The 18,405-nt window shown below is 36.0% G+C and overlaps 1 protein-coding gene across 1 annotated transcript; it reads right to left on the reverse strand.

The window, feature by feature from the left end:
• Positions 1–4,394: 4,394 nt before the first annotated feature.
• Positions 4,395–16,831, reverse strand: LOC143555526 (protein PHOTOPERIOD-INDEPENDENT EARLY FLOWERING 1-like). The gene is made up of 20 exons (XM_077045061.1): positions 16,737–16,831; positions 16,088–16,168; positions 15,883–15,990; positions 15,716–15,796; positions 15,549–15,637; positions 15,339–15,475; positions 15,199–15,254; positions 14,276–14,414; positions 14,095–14,169; positions 12,543–12,595; positions 12,322–12,456; positions 12,188–12,226; positions 12,023–12,091; positions 11,672–11,734; positions 8,696–11,582; positions 8,152–8,216; positions 7,992–8,068; positions 6,564–7,317; positions 5,597–6,102; positions 4,395–5,209 (listed from the first exon to the last, which is right to left on the reverse strand). The coding sequence occupies exons 1-20, from the start codon at positions 16,794–16,796 to the stop codon at positions 4,816–4,818; spliced, it is 5,868 nt and encodes a 1,955-aa protein (XP_076901176.1). The 5' UTR covers positions 16,797–16,831; the 3' UTR covers positions 4,395–4,815.
• Positions 16,832–18,405: the final 1,574 nt, after the last annotated feature.

Here is an 18,405-nt window from a genome sequence, read left to right on the forward strand (position 1 = left end):
AGAGAGCTTTTAATGTTTCGTTTATATCTGTTTAAGATAAGTTCTAAGTAGTTAGTTAGTTTTACTGCCACTTAGTCTAACTGTACTGGGCGGCAAATATGGGCAACAAGAGGCGAGAACACCAACCCCTAGACGACAAAGGGGCGATTTCGAGGGGGGCATGCATTTGTCGCCTTGATGTGGGTTTTGGTTTAACATTGTTATATTAGTATGTGTGTAATATATATATATATATATATATATATATATATATATATATATATATATTCTTTATAACACTTTATAACTATTTTAACTAGTATTAACTTTATATTTGTAAATAAAAATATATAGAGTATTTCTTTGATTATATAGTACTTATAACTTTTTTTTAGAACGACGACTTTCTTATATTTAGACTATCGCACTCTTCAAATTTGGAGAGCCCCGATGCCCTACTAAAGCCTGAAATCAAGAAATATATCATGACAGGATTGAAGTTAGTTATTACCGAAAAAATTAATTAAAGGTTAAGAAAATGTAATTAAAATTATATCTACATATAATATAATATAAAATAATAAAAGGTGACGAAAAAAGAAAGTCAAAAGCATAAAAAACCAATACGTTTGTAGCCAGGCTCCTTGCACGGAATACTGGCCTGGCACGCTGGGCAGATCAGAATGGATGGCCGATCATAATTTGTCTCTACTTATTATTTATTTATTTATTATTATTATTATTCTTTTTTTTTTTAATTTCATGTTCATGTTTTGAAATTCGATGTCTTGAATCTCAATCGCATTTCTCGTTTTGGTTTCAATAATTTGTTGGAACTCAATGACTTTCGCACTTGATTGCACGAGTGATCATGGATTTAGGGTGTTCTTCGGGTTAGTTTTTCGGGTTTTTCGGGTCGGGTTCTTTGAGTTTCAAAGTATTAAATCCAGATCCAAAACTCAACCCAAATCTCTCACGGTTTCTTCAGGTTCAGGTTTTTTCGGATTAGGTTAATCGGGTTTCGAGTAACTTAGAAAAATAGGAAAAAAAAATGACATTACTAATTTAAATGCAACATATTCGTGTTCTTCGGGTTAGTTTTTCGGGTTTTTCGGGTCGGGTTCTTTGAGTTTCAAAGTATTAAATCCAGATCCAAAACTCAACCCAAATCTCTCACGGTTTCTTCAGGTTCAGGTTTTTTCGGATTAGGTTAATCGGGTTTCGAGTAACTTAGAAAAATAGGAAAAAAAATGACATTACTAATTTAAATGCAACATATTCTTCTTTATTCATAATGTAAATAAACCAATATCAAAACAAAAATAAACCGATAAAACATCATAAAAAGAGTAAAATTTAACGAAGTTCAGCCGTACTAAACAAGACCGACATAATCATCTTCAATATGCCGTGATTAGGGTGTTGAATTATAGTCGCTTTTAGTCATAAAATGAAACATTAATAAACAATAAATAATCGATTCATAATTGGTGGATTGAGACAAAATTCCTATAACATCAGCGGCTAAGGATTAGCCTACAATACTTAAATATATATCTAAAAACTAAAAGTTTATTCGGGTTTACCCGAAACCTAGAATTCGGACCCAAGAACCAACCCGAATTACTTCGGGCGCGGGTTCGGGTTAGCCTTTTCTTGGGTTTGGGTATCTCGGGTCGGGTTAGTTCGGGTTCGGGTACGGGTTTTTTCGGGTTGGGTTTAGGGTAAAAGTGACAGCTCTACGTGGATAGAATATTTGAATACCATTTAATAAATTATCAAACATACAAAATTATTCACTGCTTTTCCATTCTCTCAAAAGTTATTTCTAATTATTTACATATCTGGCCATGCCCGAGTCCTAGAGCCTAATGTACCTAGAGGTGCATAAAAGCAGGCCAGGTTGGGAACCAAACCCCCGAACTTGACTTCTGTTTCAAACTGGTAAATTCCGATCATTTACCCTCAAACTCAAAGAGAGGTTTTGAGCCCATAAATGGACTTGTGCACCTTTAAATGTATTAATCATTTTGCTAATTAAAATTTATAATTCAGACTTTTACAAAATTAATTCTTTTCAAAGTTTGTCACGATCACAATGACTAGTATTCAAAATTTAGAAAATCTAATTATTTTACGAATATTGGTAGATATAACTTAATGTAGATGTCACGGTCTAATATAAAACAACTTAATTATCGGATCTTAATCACTTGTACTAGTACGGATAAGTAATGTCGTCTCCACATTATTCCATCTACTTACTCTCTTACCATTTCAAATGATAGTTTTGTTAACCGTGCGAACCTTGAAGTCTTCTTCTTCGAAGACCATTACAATCGTAATGAGGCATTATATCGGGCATAATATGGCAGATAAAGCCCTAGCTACATCACCCCCCGTGCATTATGGGGCGTTATAAGAGCATGGGCGTTTTCTAATTTCTACAATAAAGCCCTATGTGGCTTGAAGTAATAATGATTTAATTTGGTTGAAAATAGTGTATGTGATGGAAAATGCCCCTTTGAGTGCATTAAACATTACGTGTCACCTAAGTATTAAACCTATCCATCGGTACTAGGAGACAACTGAGCTCATAGAGTAACTTTAATTAGTAAGGGCAACGAAGGTGTCGTATTCACAATGAATCAGTGGAAATTGCTATTTGTGTATTAATCTAGAGTGGGCAATCGATGTCCAACTGAAAATTGAGATTTTATTGTGAAAACGGTTCAAGTAGCAATTAAACTTTGATTAGTGAAACAATTATGAGAAAGATGGCAATATCCAGGTCTTGGGATGTGAAATGTACTAAGTAACCTAATTATAACCAGTTGTAAATCACATACACATAATTTGTTGACTGCTCGTTTTGAGAAATAATTCAAAAAAAATAAACTATTTGACTGTGATGACTAATGATGTGAAAATCAAGTAACTGACACAATTGAATTTGAATCTAGTTATTACCAGTTTCAAGGTTTAAGACACAACAGATATCAATGCTTAATGATAAACAATCGATGACAGAAAATTCTAATCATTAATTATTTTTTTATTTTTTATTATTTTTTTTGGAACGACCAACTAAGTAACGCCGGGTACTTCGTACGCGGCCCCCATTGGCTAAAGGTAGCCCGAGCCGGCCACGAGTCCGGACGGACGGAGCCCCTAGCGGTCCACCTATTGAGGGATTCCCCGGATAAAACCCGACCCCCACGCCCGCCAAACGGCACGACAGCAAGGAGCCGGTAAAACCGGATGAGATCAGGACTCGAACCCTGGCAAGCCAGAGTCATCTCTCATATCTCTCATATAAATTGTGGTAGTGAGGTTTGATCCCCCTACCTCTCACTTGAAAAGTGAGTGCTCTACCATTGAGCCACATCCAATTTATTAATCATTAATTATTTCAAACCAAATAACTAATCAATATGCACTAAAACATCTTAAAACTGTTATAACCAAATCAAATAAACATAAGGACTTGACAAAATGAAATATTAAATCCAAACCCAACATATAGGAAATGAATATACAGGAGGTACTTTTGGTTTCTATATTAATTACTCCTGCCGTTAAAAGGAAAAAAAACAAAGACGATGCAAAAGAAGAAAGTCAAATACAAAATTCTAATACCTCAGACATGGTGTGCCTTGCTGCACGCAGTAACTATACGTGAAAACTTATTCATCTCGAGGCCATGTCCAAGGTCAACTCCACGACGGCTGTGAGACCGTACCCCGTTGATGTGCGGAAACCGGATGGAATTCGTAAACCTTTCCCCCCTGTTAGGTTCGAACCCGGGATTAAAGCCCTAATTCATCCCTTCACCTAGATGTCCATAGAAATGACCCAAGTGAGAATCGAATCTACATGAGGAATGTCGTTTTGTTGGTTTTCTTGCTTTTTAAAAAAATAGGTTATGCTCCTGTTATTTATTTTAATTGTTTTAGCTCTTAAAAAGTCACCCAAAGATCCGTGTTCTAAATCTGCAAGCCCATTTATTTAGGACAGATTGGTTGACTAAACTAAGCCTGTTTAAGCCAAGACCACCCGTAAATCCGTAATAGCTTTAATTCTGAACATTTTTTTGTTCATATGTTGTATATCAGTCACATGAATAATCAAATAAACTTAAACACGCAACTGGACTATAAAAATAATCCATATATTTAATAAACATCATAAAAATCCCATTCACTTAATTTCATGACCGATTAATCATATCAAATTATTATTGTAAAACAAAACTTAAAAATCACTGAACTAATTTTGTACCAACAATATTTAACTTAGATTATATTTTAGAATGACTGCTTAACATTTATTTATTGTAATTCTTTTTTACTCCGATTTTTGAAAAACTTTTAACGCAGACTATTGATTTTAAAAGAAAAACTAATAAAAATATTCGGTTCAAACCGTCAAAGTGGCCGGTCCTATCTAGCAATATTTGAGAGTGAATTGCTTTTCTTTCATCATAAGTCTAATTTTCTGTTTCTAAAGTCCTACACTATAACAGGACCGCGTCCAAATAATAAATTATCATTTTCGACCGAAATACTAAAAGCACGATTTCCCGCTAACCAACCACAAAACATAACACGGTTTAAGGACCTCATGCTATACAATGTTACATTCATTCTATGTGCAAAACCTCAAGAATCGCGTATCTGGCCCCACATCACCACCATTCTCCAGATACATTAAGTTAGCGGTTTCTCTGTTTTCTTGTTTCTTGAATCGATAAAGATTCCAGCCCGTTACCATCACCATCAAAATGCACGGGCCGATTAGCTTACCAACCAAATTCATAACCACCCAGATCCAATCCTACCCGATGTCAGCAAACTCCATTAACGAACAATCCTCAAGGCCCGACGTGAAGCCCAGATCGTAATTACGAGGCACGATATCAAACCCCCCGAGGCCCGTTTCAGGCATTAGAAATTCATCAATCCCGACATCTGGAACGGAAGCTTCTATTTCAAATCTTGAAGTTAAATCACTCGGGATTGTTAATGGCGATTGCAAATTCGGGTCATTTAAACCCAGGACGTGTTTTCTTGATTTGGATTTAGTATGCTTCAATGGTGTTTCAGTATTAGACTGCTTGTGTTTCCCCAACAGCTGGGATTTTGTCGGGTGTCGGGATTTCACTTCGGTTATCGGGAATGGTGACGGAGGTAAAGCTAAACTGCCCTCAACTGCAACTCTTGATGCATCCCTGTACAAGATTGTGTTCAAATGTTATCCTTAAAGTCGACAAATTTGACCCGTTTATTAAGTTGCGATTTATCTCAAACGATTGCGAAAAGGAGTCAACTTTGGTCAAAATTTTGCTAAACCAAAACCTTTTAAATTCAAAATACGGATGTTTATAAGAATAAATTAATAATACATTTTTTATGATCATAAATTCAAGACATTAATTAACAACTAATAAAAAAACAAAATTGGACAAAAACATGTTTTGGGTCAAAGTCAAACCAACAAGACCCTGCCCGTTTTCGACCCAACCCTGTTTATATACATTTATACGAGAACATTAAATTTGAGAAAACATGTATTGCTTAAGCTAAGGGTATTAAGATAACTTCACAAGCACACGTACCTGAAACGCCATTCAACAATATCCTTTGACAACCTAAAATGATTATTCCCGCCAGCTGGTACGTGTTCAGCCGACACTGATTCCATGTCATTTATCAACACGGGTATAACAGGTGGCAATGGAACACTTTGATCATGAGCCCGGCCCGGAGGAAACTCTAAAGTAACCGCCAGCTCAGCAACACCTCGAGAATCGTGTCTTTCACCGACACTTGAAACCCGGTCATCTTTTGGTATGTTTTGAGAACTGTTGAGTGCATCGGCTACTAATCTACTCATCGGACTTGAGTTAGTGAAATCCATTTTTTGTGATTGTGGTATAATCGGGTCTCGAGTACGATTTAAACCCGTGTTATGAAATCTTCCACTTGTTAACAGACTTCTGCGTTGACCAAACTGAGTGGTTGACTTCCACACAGATGTAAGTAGATAACAGAAATGTTGTTGAAGCGTGTATGCTTGATCGGGCTGTTCGGACACGATATCCAACAACATTTTGGCATGCTCCTGCAATTAAAAAACATAGCGTCATCATACATACATAATAGTCTCCAAATGGGTTCGGGGCAAAATTGATCATTGAAACCAGACCGCACCGAACCCAAAATTTTTAGAAAATCAAAACCGAAGACCGAACACAGTTTAGTTTTATGTTTCCATGTAACAAAAAGTTTTGGTTCGGTTACGGTTTTGCACGCACTATAACCGAATAAACCGAACCGAATGTATGGATTTTCATTTTTAATATTATATGTTAAGTTATAAGAATCTAATAATTAGTGAAATGCAAATATTTCAACCCAAATGTATAATTATCTTAATCATTAATTAATTAATAAAGAGACTTAAGCCTAAACTTTATTGTTTCGAGTTATAACCAAGTTAAAAAGGTAAAAGAATCTGGTTTGAGATCGGGTTCTGACCAGGCAAGTGTTACAACACACACACACACTAACACCATCACTTACCTCGGATACTCGAAGAAGAGCTTTGCCGCTTGATTTTTCATTATGAATATTATTATTGTCGGAACTAGACAACACGTGTTTCTGAACAAGTTCCCGATACCTCTCACAACAATGAACGGGATGTCGAATAATCCCCCGATAAAATCCGCCAGCTGTCATTCCATACAAGACGTCACTAGCCAAACTCCAATTAACACCATATTCATTCACAACCGCACAAAGAACCGCGTCTTCAGACGATAACCACGGATCGGGTGCAGGAAAACAATCGTTTGGCCAAATACTTCCCTTCTTCAACCTCTCGAGTCTTATAGTCATAACCCGTTTTACAGGCATTGGAGTGATATATATTTTGATACCCGGTTTGCTTTTGTTGAGCAGCCTATGGTCAACTTCACGATTATTATAACTACTACTTCCACTTAATTTCAAATCTTTCGGTGGTTCTTCTTGTGGGCTGAGTACAGAATTTGATTCAAATTCTAATGGGCTCGGTTCAAGAATCTTTTTGACTTTTTTGGATTTCTTGGAAACTTTGGCTTCGATTTCCTCTACGGGTTTTTTGCGTTTCTTCACAAAGATCAATTCTTCGTCGAGATCAATATCATCATAATCATCATCATAAACAACTACATTTGGTGACTCGGTTTTTGGGGTCTTTGTTGTAGACGAGAAAGATTCTTTCTTTAAAGATTTGAACTTTGTTTTCTTTGACTTTTTCTTTGACTTTGATTTCTTGACAACTATTTCATGCCTGGTCAGATTGAAAAATAAGTACCCGGATCTGAAACGCATAGATCAATTTAAATACTAAAAAGTCAAAAACAGATTAAGAGAGAGAGAACGCTCAAACAGGTCAAAATAGATTTTGACCGAAAACGGCCTTAAAAGAGTCAACCAAGTAAAATACATAGAACGGGTCAAACGAAATTTGGCTGAAAATTGCCTTGAAGAATCAAACTAGTAAATAAATAGATGGCAAGCCAAACGGGTCAAAGAGATTTTGGGTGAAAATTGCCTTATTAGTCAAACTGGTACAAAAACAGAGAATGGGTCAAACATAATTTGGCTGAAAATCATTTTGGTAACAAATGACAGGTCAAATGGGCCAAAATTAGTCTTGTTTGAAATATCCTTTAAGCATGAAATTTCATGTATAAAACATTAAAACCTCCTAAATCATTTAATCATATAAAAGATTATCTTTCAAACAATTTAACTTCAATCTTATTTGACAAACTAAATAACTTATATAAAATAGTGAACTTTTATGACTAGAAATGTTCTGGGCCCACCCAACCCATTTATAAGCAAACCAAGAACTTCATGTTTTGAACAAAATCTGTTTCGACCAATCTGACCTGCTAATGTGTATTAACAAAAGAAAAAAAATGCCAACAGGTAGATTTTAAAAAAACTAATTCTTACCTCATTGACTCAAATGCTGCAAGCTCCTGCTCTTGCCTCTCCTTCTCTCGAGCTTCCATTTCACGTTCTTCCATCAACTAAAAAATGTAAATAGCGTGTCATTATCAGCAACGAGAGCATTTACACTTACACCCTTTAAAAAAAAGATTAAAGTTCCCACCTGAATTTCAGCCAACGCTTTTACTTGCTCCTGGTATACCTTAGTTGCAAATTCAGAATCCCATCCTAGTAACACAAATTAAACAAAATTGTTAAAAAAGTCATTAGATCATACATATATTAATAGGTGTAAACAAGCCAAGGCGCTTGGGAGCTGCTCGATATCGGCTCGCTAAAAGCCCAAATCGACCCAAGCTTAAATAACCTTAACCTTAAAAATAAGCTTGTTTAATAAACAAGCCAAAGCTTCATTTACCAAGATCAAGTAGGCTCGCAAGCCTAAACGAGCCGATTATTTATATAATTTTTATATAACATATATATAAAATACTATATAATAACTATATAATTATTATGTACGAAATTATGACAAAAACAACTAAATATATTGTGTTGCATATAAAGACTATAATTAAAAAAGATTAGAATAACTAAAAATGTGTGTATATTAATTATTAAATAAAAAACAAGCTGAGCCCACTGCTCAAATGTCGAGCTCGAGCTTTACAGCTTGTTTGCACCACTAATATTTACAAGTAACTCACTTTCATAGACGACTGGCTCATCATCTTCATCACCATCGGCTTCCATGTCCTCTTTTAATTTCTCAATATGATCCAATTCCCATTCGGTTTCCTCAAACCAATCTTGCGTCTCTAGCACCTTATTATCAACAATCGGGTCCCACAGCTCAAGAAACCGTACCGCATACCGATCAATCGGCTGAAGTTGACTCTCAAAAGACGAAATCTCGTTCCCAGATATCGCACCCATCTGTTTAACACTATCCATCATGTCCACCTCATCATCATCGACAACCTTAACCAACTCCACACCCTTATCTTCATTCGGGTCGACCCGTTTTGGTGTTTGCGGGTTTTCTTCCTCGTTCAAAAGCTCATCATCCTCAACTTTTGCAATGCCATCTTCTGTAAATTCTTGGTTATCAACCGCCTCTTCTTGTTCAACTTTCTTTAACGCCATGTAATCAGCTTCGTCTTCCGCGTGCTTTAACGCAGCCTCCACGTCGTCATTCGACACCGGCCCGTTTGTCAGGTTTTTATCTTTTTGCATATTACTTACAATACCCGTTTCATGACCCGTAAACAACTCCATTGGGTCAAGTTTCTTGAAAAACTCAGTGTTGTACTCCCCACTCTGAATCACCAAATCATCAAGAGCCCGTTTCTGTTTCGCCTTTTTTAAAATATTTTCTTCAATCGTGCATTCACTTATTAACCGGTAAATATGCACCTCACGGGTTTGACCGATTCTATGACACCGATCTTGGGCCTGTTGGTCCATTGCAGGGTTCCAATCACTATCATAAAATATAACTGTGTCCGCACCGACAAGATTAATGCCGACACCGCCACTGCGCGTAGACAGAATAAAAAGAAAATACTTCGGGTTCGTATTGAACCGTTGCATTAGGGTTTGCCTCTCTTCTGGCTGGGTCGACCCGTCTAATCGCATGTACGTGTATCCATATATGTTTATAAAAGCTTCTAGAACATCGAGCATTTTTGTCATTTGAGTGAAGATTAACGCTCGGTGGCCTTCGAATTTTAGTCTTCTAAGCAAAACCGCAAGCTCTTGTAACTTTCCACAGTCAAACTGTATTAACCGCCTATCAGGAAAATAAACTTGTCTTCTGACAATAGCGGGTCGGATAGGGGTTAATAATGGTGAAATTAACTTTGAGCATTCTGACTTGTAAGTTGGGTCAACAAACACTGAAGTCCCAGGTTTGCTGCACCATCCAACAGGTTGTGGGGCCCGTGCTGCTGGAATTGCAAACATGAAACTCTCTACCTGGTCAACCATCTGTTCAAACCGTTCAACCGGAGACAAAACGAGCTCTGGAAACCTGGATGAATCCAAAACGGGCTTGTGAAACGAGACCATATCACGCAACCCCGTTGAATAAACGGGCTTTTTCTTGCACCTTAAAGAATTCCACCACGCAATCGCTTCAGCCCGTTGTCTCATTTCTTTAAGTCTCTCTTCGTGAAGCGCCTTCTGAATTTCTTCAAAGATATTAAACCCTTTTGACTTTTTCCCGAATTTAACTTCACTTCCGATTTCTTCTACACGTTTTTTGATTAAAATCGAGGGTGTTTCAATAGCTTGTACTTCATCACTCTCCCAAGATGCCATGTCAAAATCAAGATGAGTGAAAACAAACCCTAATCCACAAAGGTCAACTTTTGAAAACGGGCCCGCGTTAAGAACCGAGCACACAGAAGAGCAAAACTGTATTTCAATCCCGTTCATATCGAACGAACTAATAATGGGGCGCCCTTCAAATAAATCCGGATGGTTGCAAACTTTTCTAAGTTGCATAATAACACTAATCATCCCAAAAAAATTGGAACTTGCGAGTGTAGCTTGCGTTTCTGAGCTGGCAATAAAATCTTCATAAAGATTTCTTTGTCTGCGAGACAGTCTACAGTAAATAACATGCTCGTGTTTACCAGGTAACTGTTTTTCAACATCTCGTTTTAGCCTTCTGAGTATAAACGGGCGAAGAACGTTATGCAACCGGTCAACCACTTCTTTGTTGACTTTTTCTTGACCTTCAACCATACCAGATATTGGATTACTAAACCAATCTTTGAATTCTTGATGGGATTGAAAAATATGTGGCATCAAAAAATGCATTAACGACCATAATTCCATTAAGTCATTTTGAAGCGGTGTACCCGTTAAAAGAATCCGCCTTTTTGAGTTGAAATTCAAAAGCGTTTGCCATCTTTGTGATTTCCAGTTTTTTATAAGATGGGCTTCATCCAAAATCAAGTATTTCCACTTTTTTCTCTTGAAAATCTTAGAATCTTGAATAACGAGTCGGTAAGTCGTGATGCATATATGAAAAGAATTCTGTTTCATCCACCCTTGTCGTTTATGTTTCCGTTCTTTCGCGCTTCCAAAATAAGTCAAGATTTTAAACGCAGGACACCATTTAAGAAACTCAGTTTCCCAATTGAGCATGACACTTGTCGGTACAACAATGAGATGTGGGCCCCATATCACCTTTTCACACGCCAGGTGTGCAAGTAACGCGATTGTCATAATTGTTTTCCCGAGGCCCATTTCGTCTGCAAGAATCCCATTTAACCTTTTTTCATACATTGACACGAGCCAATCTAACCCGATGTGTTGGTATTCACGAAGAGAGAATTTGAGTAAAAAGGGGTGTTTTGTTCGGACTTTTGTTGTCAAAAACGTGTTTCCTGTCGGCTGTGCTGACCTGGCAGCGGCTGCCGCGTCAGCAATTCTGTCCTCGTTATCCCCACCCTCATCATCAACCATTTGTTCTTGTTTGTCTTCTTGTTCAGATTGGATTTCAACATCAGTTTTGGTTTCTTTTTGTCTTGAAGAACCGGACACGTTTTCAGATTCAGATTCTGAATGATTTGTGTCAGGATCCTGTTAATAATCAGATATGACCAAAAAAAAGACGTTACGATATGAGGAGAATTTTTAGATAATAATTTGTCACGTGTTTATAAATATACCTGTCTATACCTTGCAAGCAATTCCTCTATTGGAATTTCACTTTCTTTTTGCAATAATGCAATCTGCAAATAATAATTTGATTCATAAAAACCCATCTCAATTAAAAATGTTAGCATATAATCCCATTAAATTAATCAGTTTCCTAATCTAGATTCATTAAAAGGCTATGAAAGAGCAGTTAACTAATTTTACATTTATCTCAGTAATCAGTTTTCTAACAGCTAACTACTCATCATACTATCAGAATCTATTAGTTTGACCCTAAATGATCACAATAGGAAAGATACACTACACGTCAACGACTATAACAATAAGACAAAATCTCAAAAATCAAAGTCAAAAGTATTCACCGCATCTACTGAATCATCGGATTCTGCCTTTGCTAGTTCCTCTTCCTCCAACATGGTCGTTTCATCATCCTTGATATCAAAAAAAAATTATGCATACAAGATAAATGATGGTTAAATATCAATGCAAGAAAAAAAATTGCCTACACATCATATCATATGACACACCTTATCATCTCCATTCGTACCAACAAAGTCGCCATCCTCCTAAAACCAAAAAATATATATATCACTGAATTATAAGAATATCTTTATATTTTCAAGTGTTTTAACTTTTGAGAGAGTGTAAACAATTATCTTACATTTTCCTCATTAACGTCTAACTCCAAATATCGTTTTTGTTCCTGTTGACCACGTTTTCTTTTTCTAACATAATGTTCCTTGATTTCCAAATGATGCTTTTGGGAAACTAATAATGGACCGCCATTACTTTCGGCCTGTAATAAACGTGAGAAAATACATATAACGATCAGCAGTGAATTTTAATTTCCATTTATACCCATAATGAAAACCTACAACTTACACAATGACGACTCTCTTTCTTTAAACCATGGTCAGAAGCTTCTTTTCCATTGCCTGTAAAATGTCAAACCATTCATATGACAAACGGTTCAATTTAGTTTGTGTTTCATTGATAACAGGTCAACGAGATAACCGCAAATTCTTAGCTAAATATGAGACAGCTCAAATAGGTTCTTGACCGGCTTAAAACATGTCTAGGAGTGTAAACGAGCCAATCCGCTTGTGAGCTACTCAAAACCGGCTAGCTAAAACCGAGCTTAAACGAGTTTCAAGCCTGAGCTCAAGCCTAAACGTAAACTTGTTTAACAAACGAGCCAAAACCTGAGATTCAATTATCAAGCTTCAGCTGGCCCGGGAGCCTAAATAATATTTATATAGCTTTTATATAATATATTAAAAAATATATTTATACATCATCATCAATCATCAATCATGCCCAGTAAAAATCCCACCGACAGCAAAGCTATAAGTAGGGTCTGGGGAGGGTGGGATGTAGGCACACCGTACCTCTATCCAAAGGAATAAAGAGGTGGCTTTCAGAGAGACCCTCGGCTCTAAGTACATGTGTATGAAGCAAAATAAAGGAAATCAAAGTTTAACAGTTATATAAAAACTACTACTAATTATAATAATATTAATAATAAGATCACAGTTTAACAGCTATATAAAAGCTAATAATAATTATAATAATAATAATAATAATATATGTAAGGGAAATACCATTATGGTATGTGACCTAAATAAGTTAAGTCTAAGCCCTAAGGTATTCAATTCTCTCTAAAAATCCTTAACTTTAATTCTACTTCTCCACGAATTCCTATCCTCAACCATGTCCTCGGAGAGGTTTAGGTCTATCAAATCATGCCTAATCCTCTCATCCCAAGTCAATTTCGGTCGTCCTCTACCCCTCCTCCCCTCTATAGTAATGTTTTCTACGGATCTAACAGGATTCGTCGTCTGTCTTCTCTTTACATGTCCAAACCATCTCAATCTCCACTCTCTTATCTTGTCTGCTATGTTCGCCACCCCTAATCTCTCGTGAAACACAACGTTTCTTATTCGGTCTAGCCTTGTGTGCCCACACATCCAACGTAGCATTCTCATTTCTGCTACCTCCATCTTCCGCACTTGTGCCTTCTTGATGGCCCAACAATCTGTTCCATATAGCATTGCAGGTCTAAATAAAACATATTATGTTTTATGAAACAGATACAAAAATAATTAATAAAAATATAGATTAATTAATAAATAATAAACGAGCCAAGCTCAAGCTTGAAAAACTACTCACGAGCCGAGCTCAAGCCTAGTCGAGCTCGGCCTGTTTACACCCCTAAACGTGTCTAAAGTAGCCTAACTGATGTATTCAAATAGAAACGTCCAAAATTACTTCATTAAGATAAACTATTACAAACTTAACAAGGTAGTTTTTGTTATAGCTATCGCATTAGCTAATAGTTATATTCCACAAAATGGGAAAATGAGATTAAGCAACAGTTTTAACCCGAACCCGTTTTGACAGGTTACCAAAACCCACCCGTATTCAAGTTACTTACACTGAGAAACATCATCCCGGGCCTTGCTTGGTTCAGCTACATCTTCAGTCTTTCCTGGAGTCTTATCTGTACTAGCTGAAGATATTCAACGATTGTGATCAAATAAGGTTAAACATAAGTGTTCTGGGTCAACATGGCCCTTATGTCATATCAAATGCAAATGAGGGTCGGAACAACTAACCTTCTTCACCAACAGCATACTTTTTAAGCAACTCCTCAAGGGGTAAATCGACTTCATTTTGCAAAGCTGCTAATTCCTCTCGCCTTTCATCTTCAGTAATTAGGGCTTCATCTTCCTCAATTGTATGCTCATCGTCTTCCTAAAGCAGCAAGAAAATCAGATATTTGAGCTCAAATTCAGCTCATAACTGTTTTATATACAAGATTTTCTAGAAATCGGTGCAGCAATATTTGGAAAGCTATAGGCTTTTTTAAACCCTAGAAATTGGTTTAGCAAGATTTGCATATCCATTCTCTCTTGTGTCAACTAAGTTAAAAGTAATCACTGATCAACTGATGATTTTTTAAAAAAGACAAAACTTTTTACTTGTAGTTATCGATTTTAAGTTCTATGAAGAACAAGAAGGCAAAAAAAGGGGTTATCATTTAAGTTACAAGATTTAGAAAGTAAAAAAAAATGAGCACCTTTTATATGCAATCTTTAAGTTTTAGTGTAACTTTGACCCTGAACATATTCATTTAGATTTATGAACTACTATCGCTGATCCAAAATCAATTGATTTTCACATTTTAAAATCTATTGTTTAGATAGATGTGTTTTCTTTTGCAATGTTGGATGTAATGATGAAGGTATTTTGAACTTTAAATAAGATATTCACATTTACTTTAAATTGGTTTTGGCTTATGTCCGTCTACGTACGTTCATGTTCAGTTCATTTAAAATATTAGCAAACAAACACGAACACGCTCATTTCTTAGAAAACTAACACGAGCAAGAAAATACACCAATTTAATCGCCCATGTTTGTTTGTTTATCAATTAAAATTAAACAAACACGAATAAACCCTTCGTGTTCGTTCTGTTAATTTACAGGCCTAGATTTCTGTTTCTAACAATTAAAAAGAAAAGGGAGCAAGTACTTACGGGTTCATTTTCAGACTTGTAATCTCCGTCAGTTTCTAAAATATTTGACTGGGACTCTGCCAGAACGACACATACAAATCATATAAAGAAAAGGGCCCTCAAAATGAAATACTTTTAGCTAAAAATACCATTTTTTATACCAATGGTTGGTTCAGTACACCCGTTGACATCAGTTTGATCTTTGCATTCAATAGCCGGTAGTGCCTGCACTGAAGATGCAGGCATCTGCTCTTTAGAAGACGAATCAACAAGATTTTCTGCCAGCATTGTCGAATACCTGCCAGTAAAAAGAAATGATTAATGAGATTTTACGTATTATAATATAATCTTGTTTTAAAGTAAATGTTTACCTTTCTGTTTGCCCTAGAAGAAATTCAAGTTGCTTATCAAGTGCTTTCTTCTTCTTTTGATCAAGTTCTAACCGATGCTTGTATAGCACCTGAAATGACATAATAATTAATAAAACACAAAATATGTATATATAAAAAATATGTATTAAATTGTTAAAGTTACTTGCCAGCTTCTCAATTTTCGTCCAAAATTTCTTCACGTCCTTGGAGATATTTAGTGCAACTTTTTTCATCCGAAGCTCTTCTTCCTACCCATCAAAATTAAAAATAATTAAATCATATACATACATACATACTTAAAATGTCAAAAAGAAAAAAAAATCAAAAATCTAACCTTGACTTTTCTTTCTCCTCGTGTGGCCTGATCCACCATACCTTTGCTGGCCCGTATGGCAATCTTCTTTGCCAGAGCCAACTTAAATTTTCTCTCTGACTCAAAATCCTGAAAGAATAGCAAATTTTGTATGAAATACTTACTAAGTTAAAACTTTACAAGAATAAAGATACAAGATTAAGTATAAAATGAAACAAGATCATACCTTTGATAACCACACCATCTCTTCAATGAGATGATCCCAATGTGTTCTCGGGCGTTGTGGTTCTTTGGGGGCTTCAAGTGCCTACAAAACCGTTAAAAATGAACAAAATTGAATAAAACATATTCTTTTAGCATATATATATAGAGTGGGTCACATATACAAATTCATACATAAACACAAGTTTCTCATCACTTGATATTGTCTTATTAAAGTGAATATATATCCACCAAAGTCCACTAGAGCATAAAGATAGAGGTGTTTGAATGTGAAGTAGGAGATAATGGTACCAAATAACCAAAACTAAATAACTAGTTACAACAAAATGTGATGTATAATATTCGAATGTATTATAATTGTAATGACCAAATTAAAGTATCCACAATGAGACGCTCCACCCCGCCCCCCTTTTTCACAAACGCACTCCTTCACGTTAACCGTGTCTTCTCCAGGTGATCTCAAAACCGCATTAGTTGTGCTCTTAATAGAGTGTATTATTTCAAAACTACCTTAGTTACTTACAAAAAAGATAAATAAAACAAGGGTATGAAACTATAACTCAAGACAGTATCCGGGCCCTAAACGATCACATAACATATCTACATGAGCAAAAGTAGGTTACCTAACAACTAACAACCAATACTGATCTTACCTTTTGTCTCTTGGCCCGCGACTCATGATCAAGCTTCGACCTTGGACCTTTAGAGGCCATTATTCCCTCAAGCTTCAACACATTACATCAACAACACTGCACAAAAACCATAAATTTATCATCTTTCAGCACAAAAAAATGCACCATTAAGACCAATGCAGCTTAATGTTAGCCAAAAAGCAAAACCCACATCAGAAATTGAGAAAAAGATTCAAGAAACGGAAAACCCATGAATAAAAATGAAATCTTGGGTGGAAAAACACAGTAAGAACAAGAATTGCATGCATGTGTGAAGAACTGACCAGTAAGGAGGAGGAATGAGTTGGGTTTTGTGGGTAAGTTTTAGGGTTTCAGATCCGGTAAAAATAATAAAGGGTTTGTGTGTAAAATTAAAGAGAGAAGCGAAGAAAGAAGGGTTTGATGAAGGAAGGATGGAAGAAGTTTTTAGGGCAAAAGAGGAATCGGAGGACTTAACGATTGGAGATTGACGGAGTAAAATCTTGACGGCTCAACAAACAAACAGCTTTTCTTTTCTTTTCCTTTTATTTTTATTTCACAAAAAGAAAAGAAGAGGGGGGGATAATAATAATAATAATAATAATAATAATAATAATAATAATAATAATAATAATAATAATAAGCAAGATGATGATTTACATAAATGGCAATCGAATATAAGCATGTTGATAGTTATCCCGAAACAGATTTTAGGACGACGAGCTTGGTATGATTAATAAGTATAAGGGTCTAAAGGGGCTGAGTTGTTAATATGTTGGGGTGCAAATGAGTTAAGGTGTAAACGAGCTGAGTCGTTAATAGATAGAAGTTTAAACGAGTTCATTCGTTAATAAGTAGAGTGTAAACGAGCTGAGTAGTTAATAAGTAAAGGTGTAAAGGGGTTTTAAGTCGTTGTTTGGAACTTTGGTTTAAAGCTTATGATCGGATCGCGAATAGTTTTCAACTTGAGCTCGGCTCGTTAGTTATTTGTTAGTTTATTTTTTTTATTTAAATGGCATTTGTTAGCTTATTTGCATAAATATATTTGTCTTTATATATAATTTTTTTTTTTTTGGAACGACCAACTAAGTAATGTCGGGTACTTCGTACGCGGCCCCCAATTGCTAAAGGTAGACCAAGCCGGCCATGAGTCCGGATACTCCGGACGGACGGAGCCCCTAGCGGTCCACCTATCGAGGGATTTCCCGGATAAAACCCGACCCCCACGCCCGCCAAACGGCACGACAGCGAGGAGCCGGTAAAACCGGGTGAGATCAGGACTCGAACCCTGGCAAGCCAGGGTCAACCCTCATATCTCTCATATAAATTGGTGATAGTGAGGTTTGAAACTCCAACCTCTCACTAGTAAACTAAGTGCTCTACTATTGAGCCACATCCAATTTATGTCTTTATATATAATTATAATTAAAAAAATTACATAAATATATACTTTTAATTATATATAATATGCCATATATTATATTATTATTTTAGTCATAGTTATATATGTGAAACAGCAATTACATAAATATATACTTTTAATTTTAATACATTGAATAATAAATATTCAAATAATAGGCCCATCCAGTTACTCAAGCTTGATGAGTTAAGCTCGGACTCGGACTGAAGCTCGGTTAAGTTAAAACTCGATCTGTCTATCTAAGGAAGCAAT

This window comes from Bidens hawaiensis, unplaced genomic scaffold (assembly GCF_021521415.1).
Source record: "Bidens hawaiensis isolate Kalapana, Puna unplaced genomic scaffold, B.hawaiensis_p1.1 tig00018140_1, whole genome shotgun sequence".
Classification (NCBI taxonomy): domain Eukaryota; kingdom Viridiplantae; phylum Streptophyta; class Magnoliopsida; order Asterales; family Asteraceae; genus Bidens; species Bidens hawaiensis.

Coding starts and splice junctions, on each gene's coding strand:
- LOC143555526 (XM_077045061.1), bottom strand. CDS start 16,796: ATGGCCTCTAAAGGTCCAAGGTCGAAGCTTGATCATGAGTCGCGGGCC. Junction 15,638..15,715: donor GGACGAAAATTGAGAAGCTG/GCAAGTAACTTT, acceptor ATGTCATTTCAG/GTGCTATACAAGCATCGGTT. Junction 7,318..7,991: donor GCAGCATTTGAGTCAATGAG/GTAAGAATTAGT, acceptor CAATCTGACCAG/GCATGAAATAGTTGTCAAGA.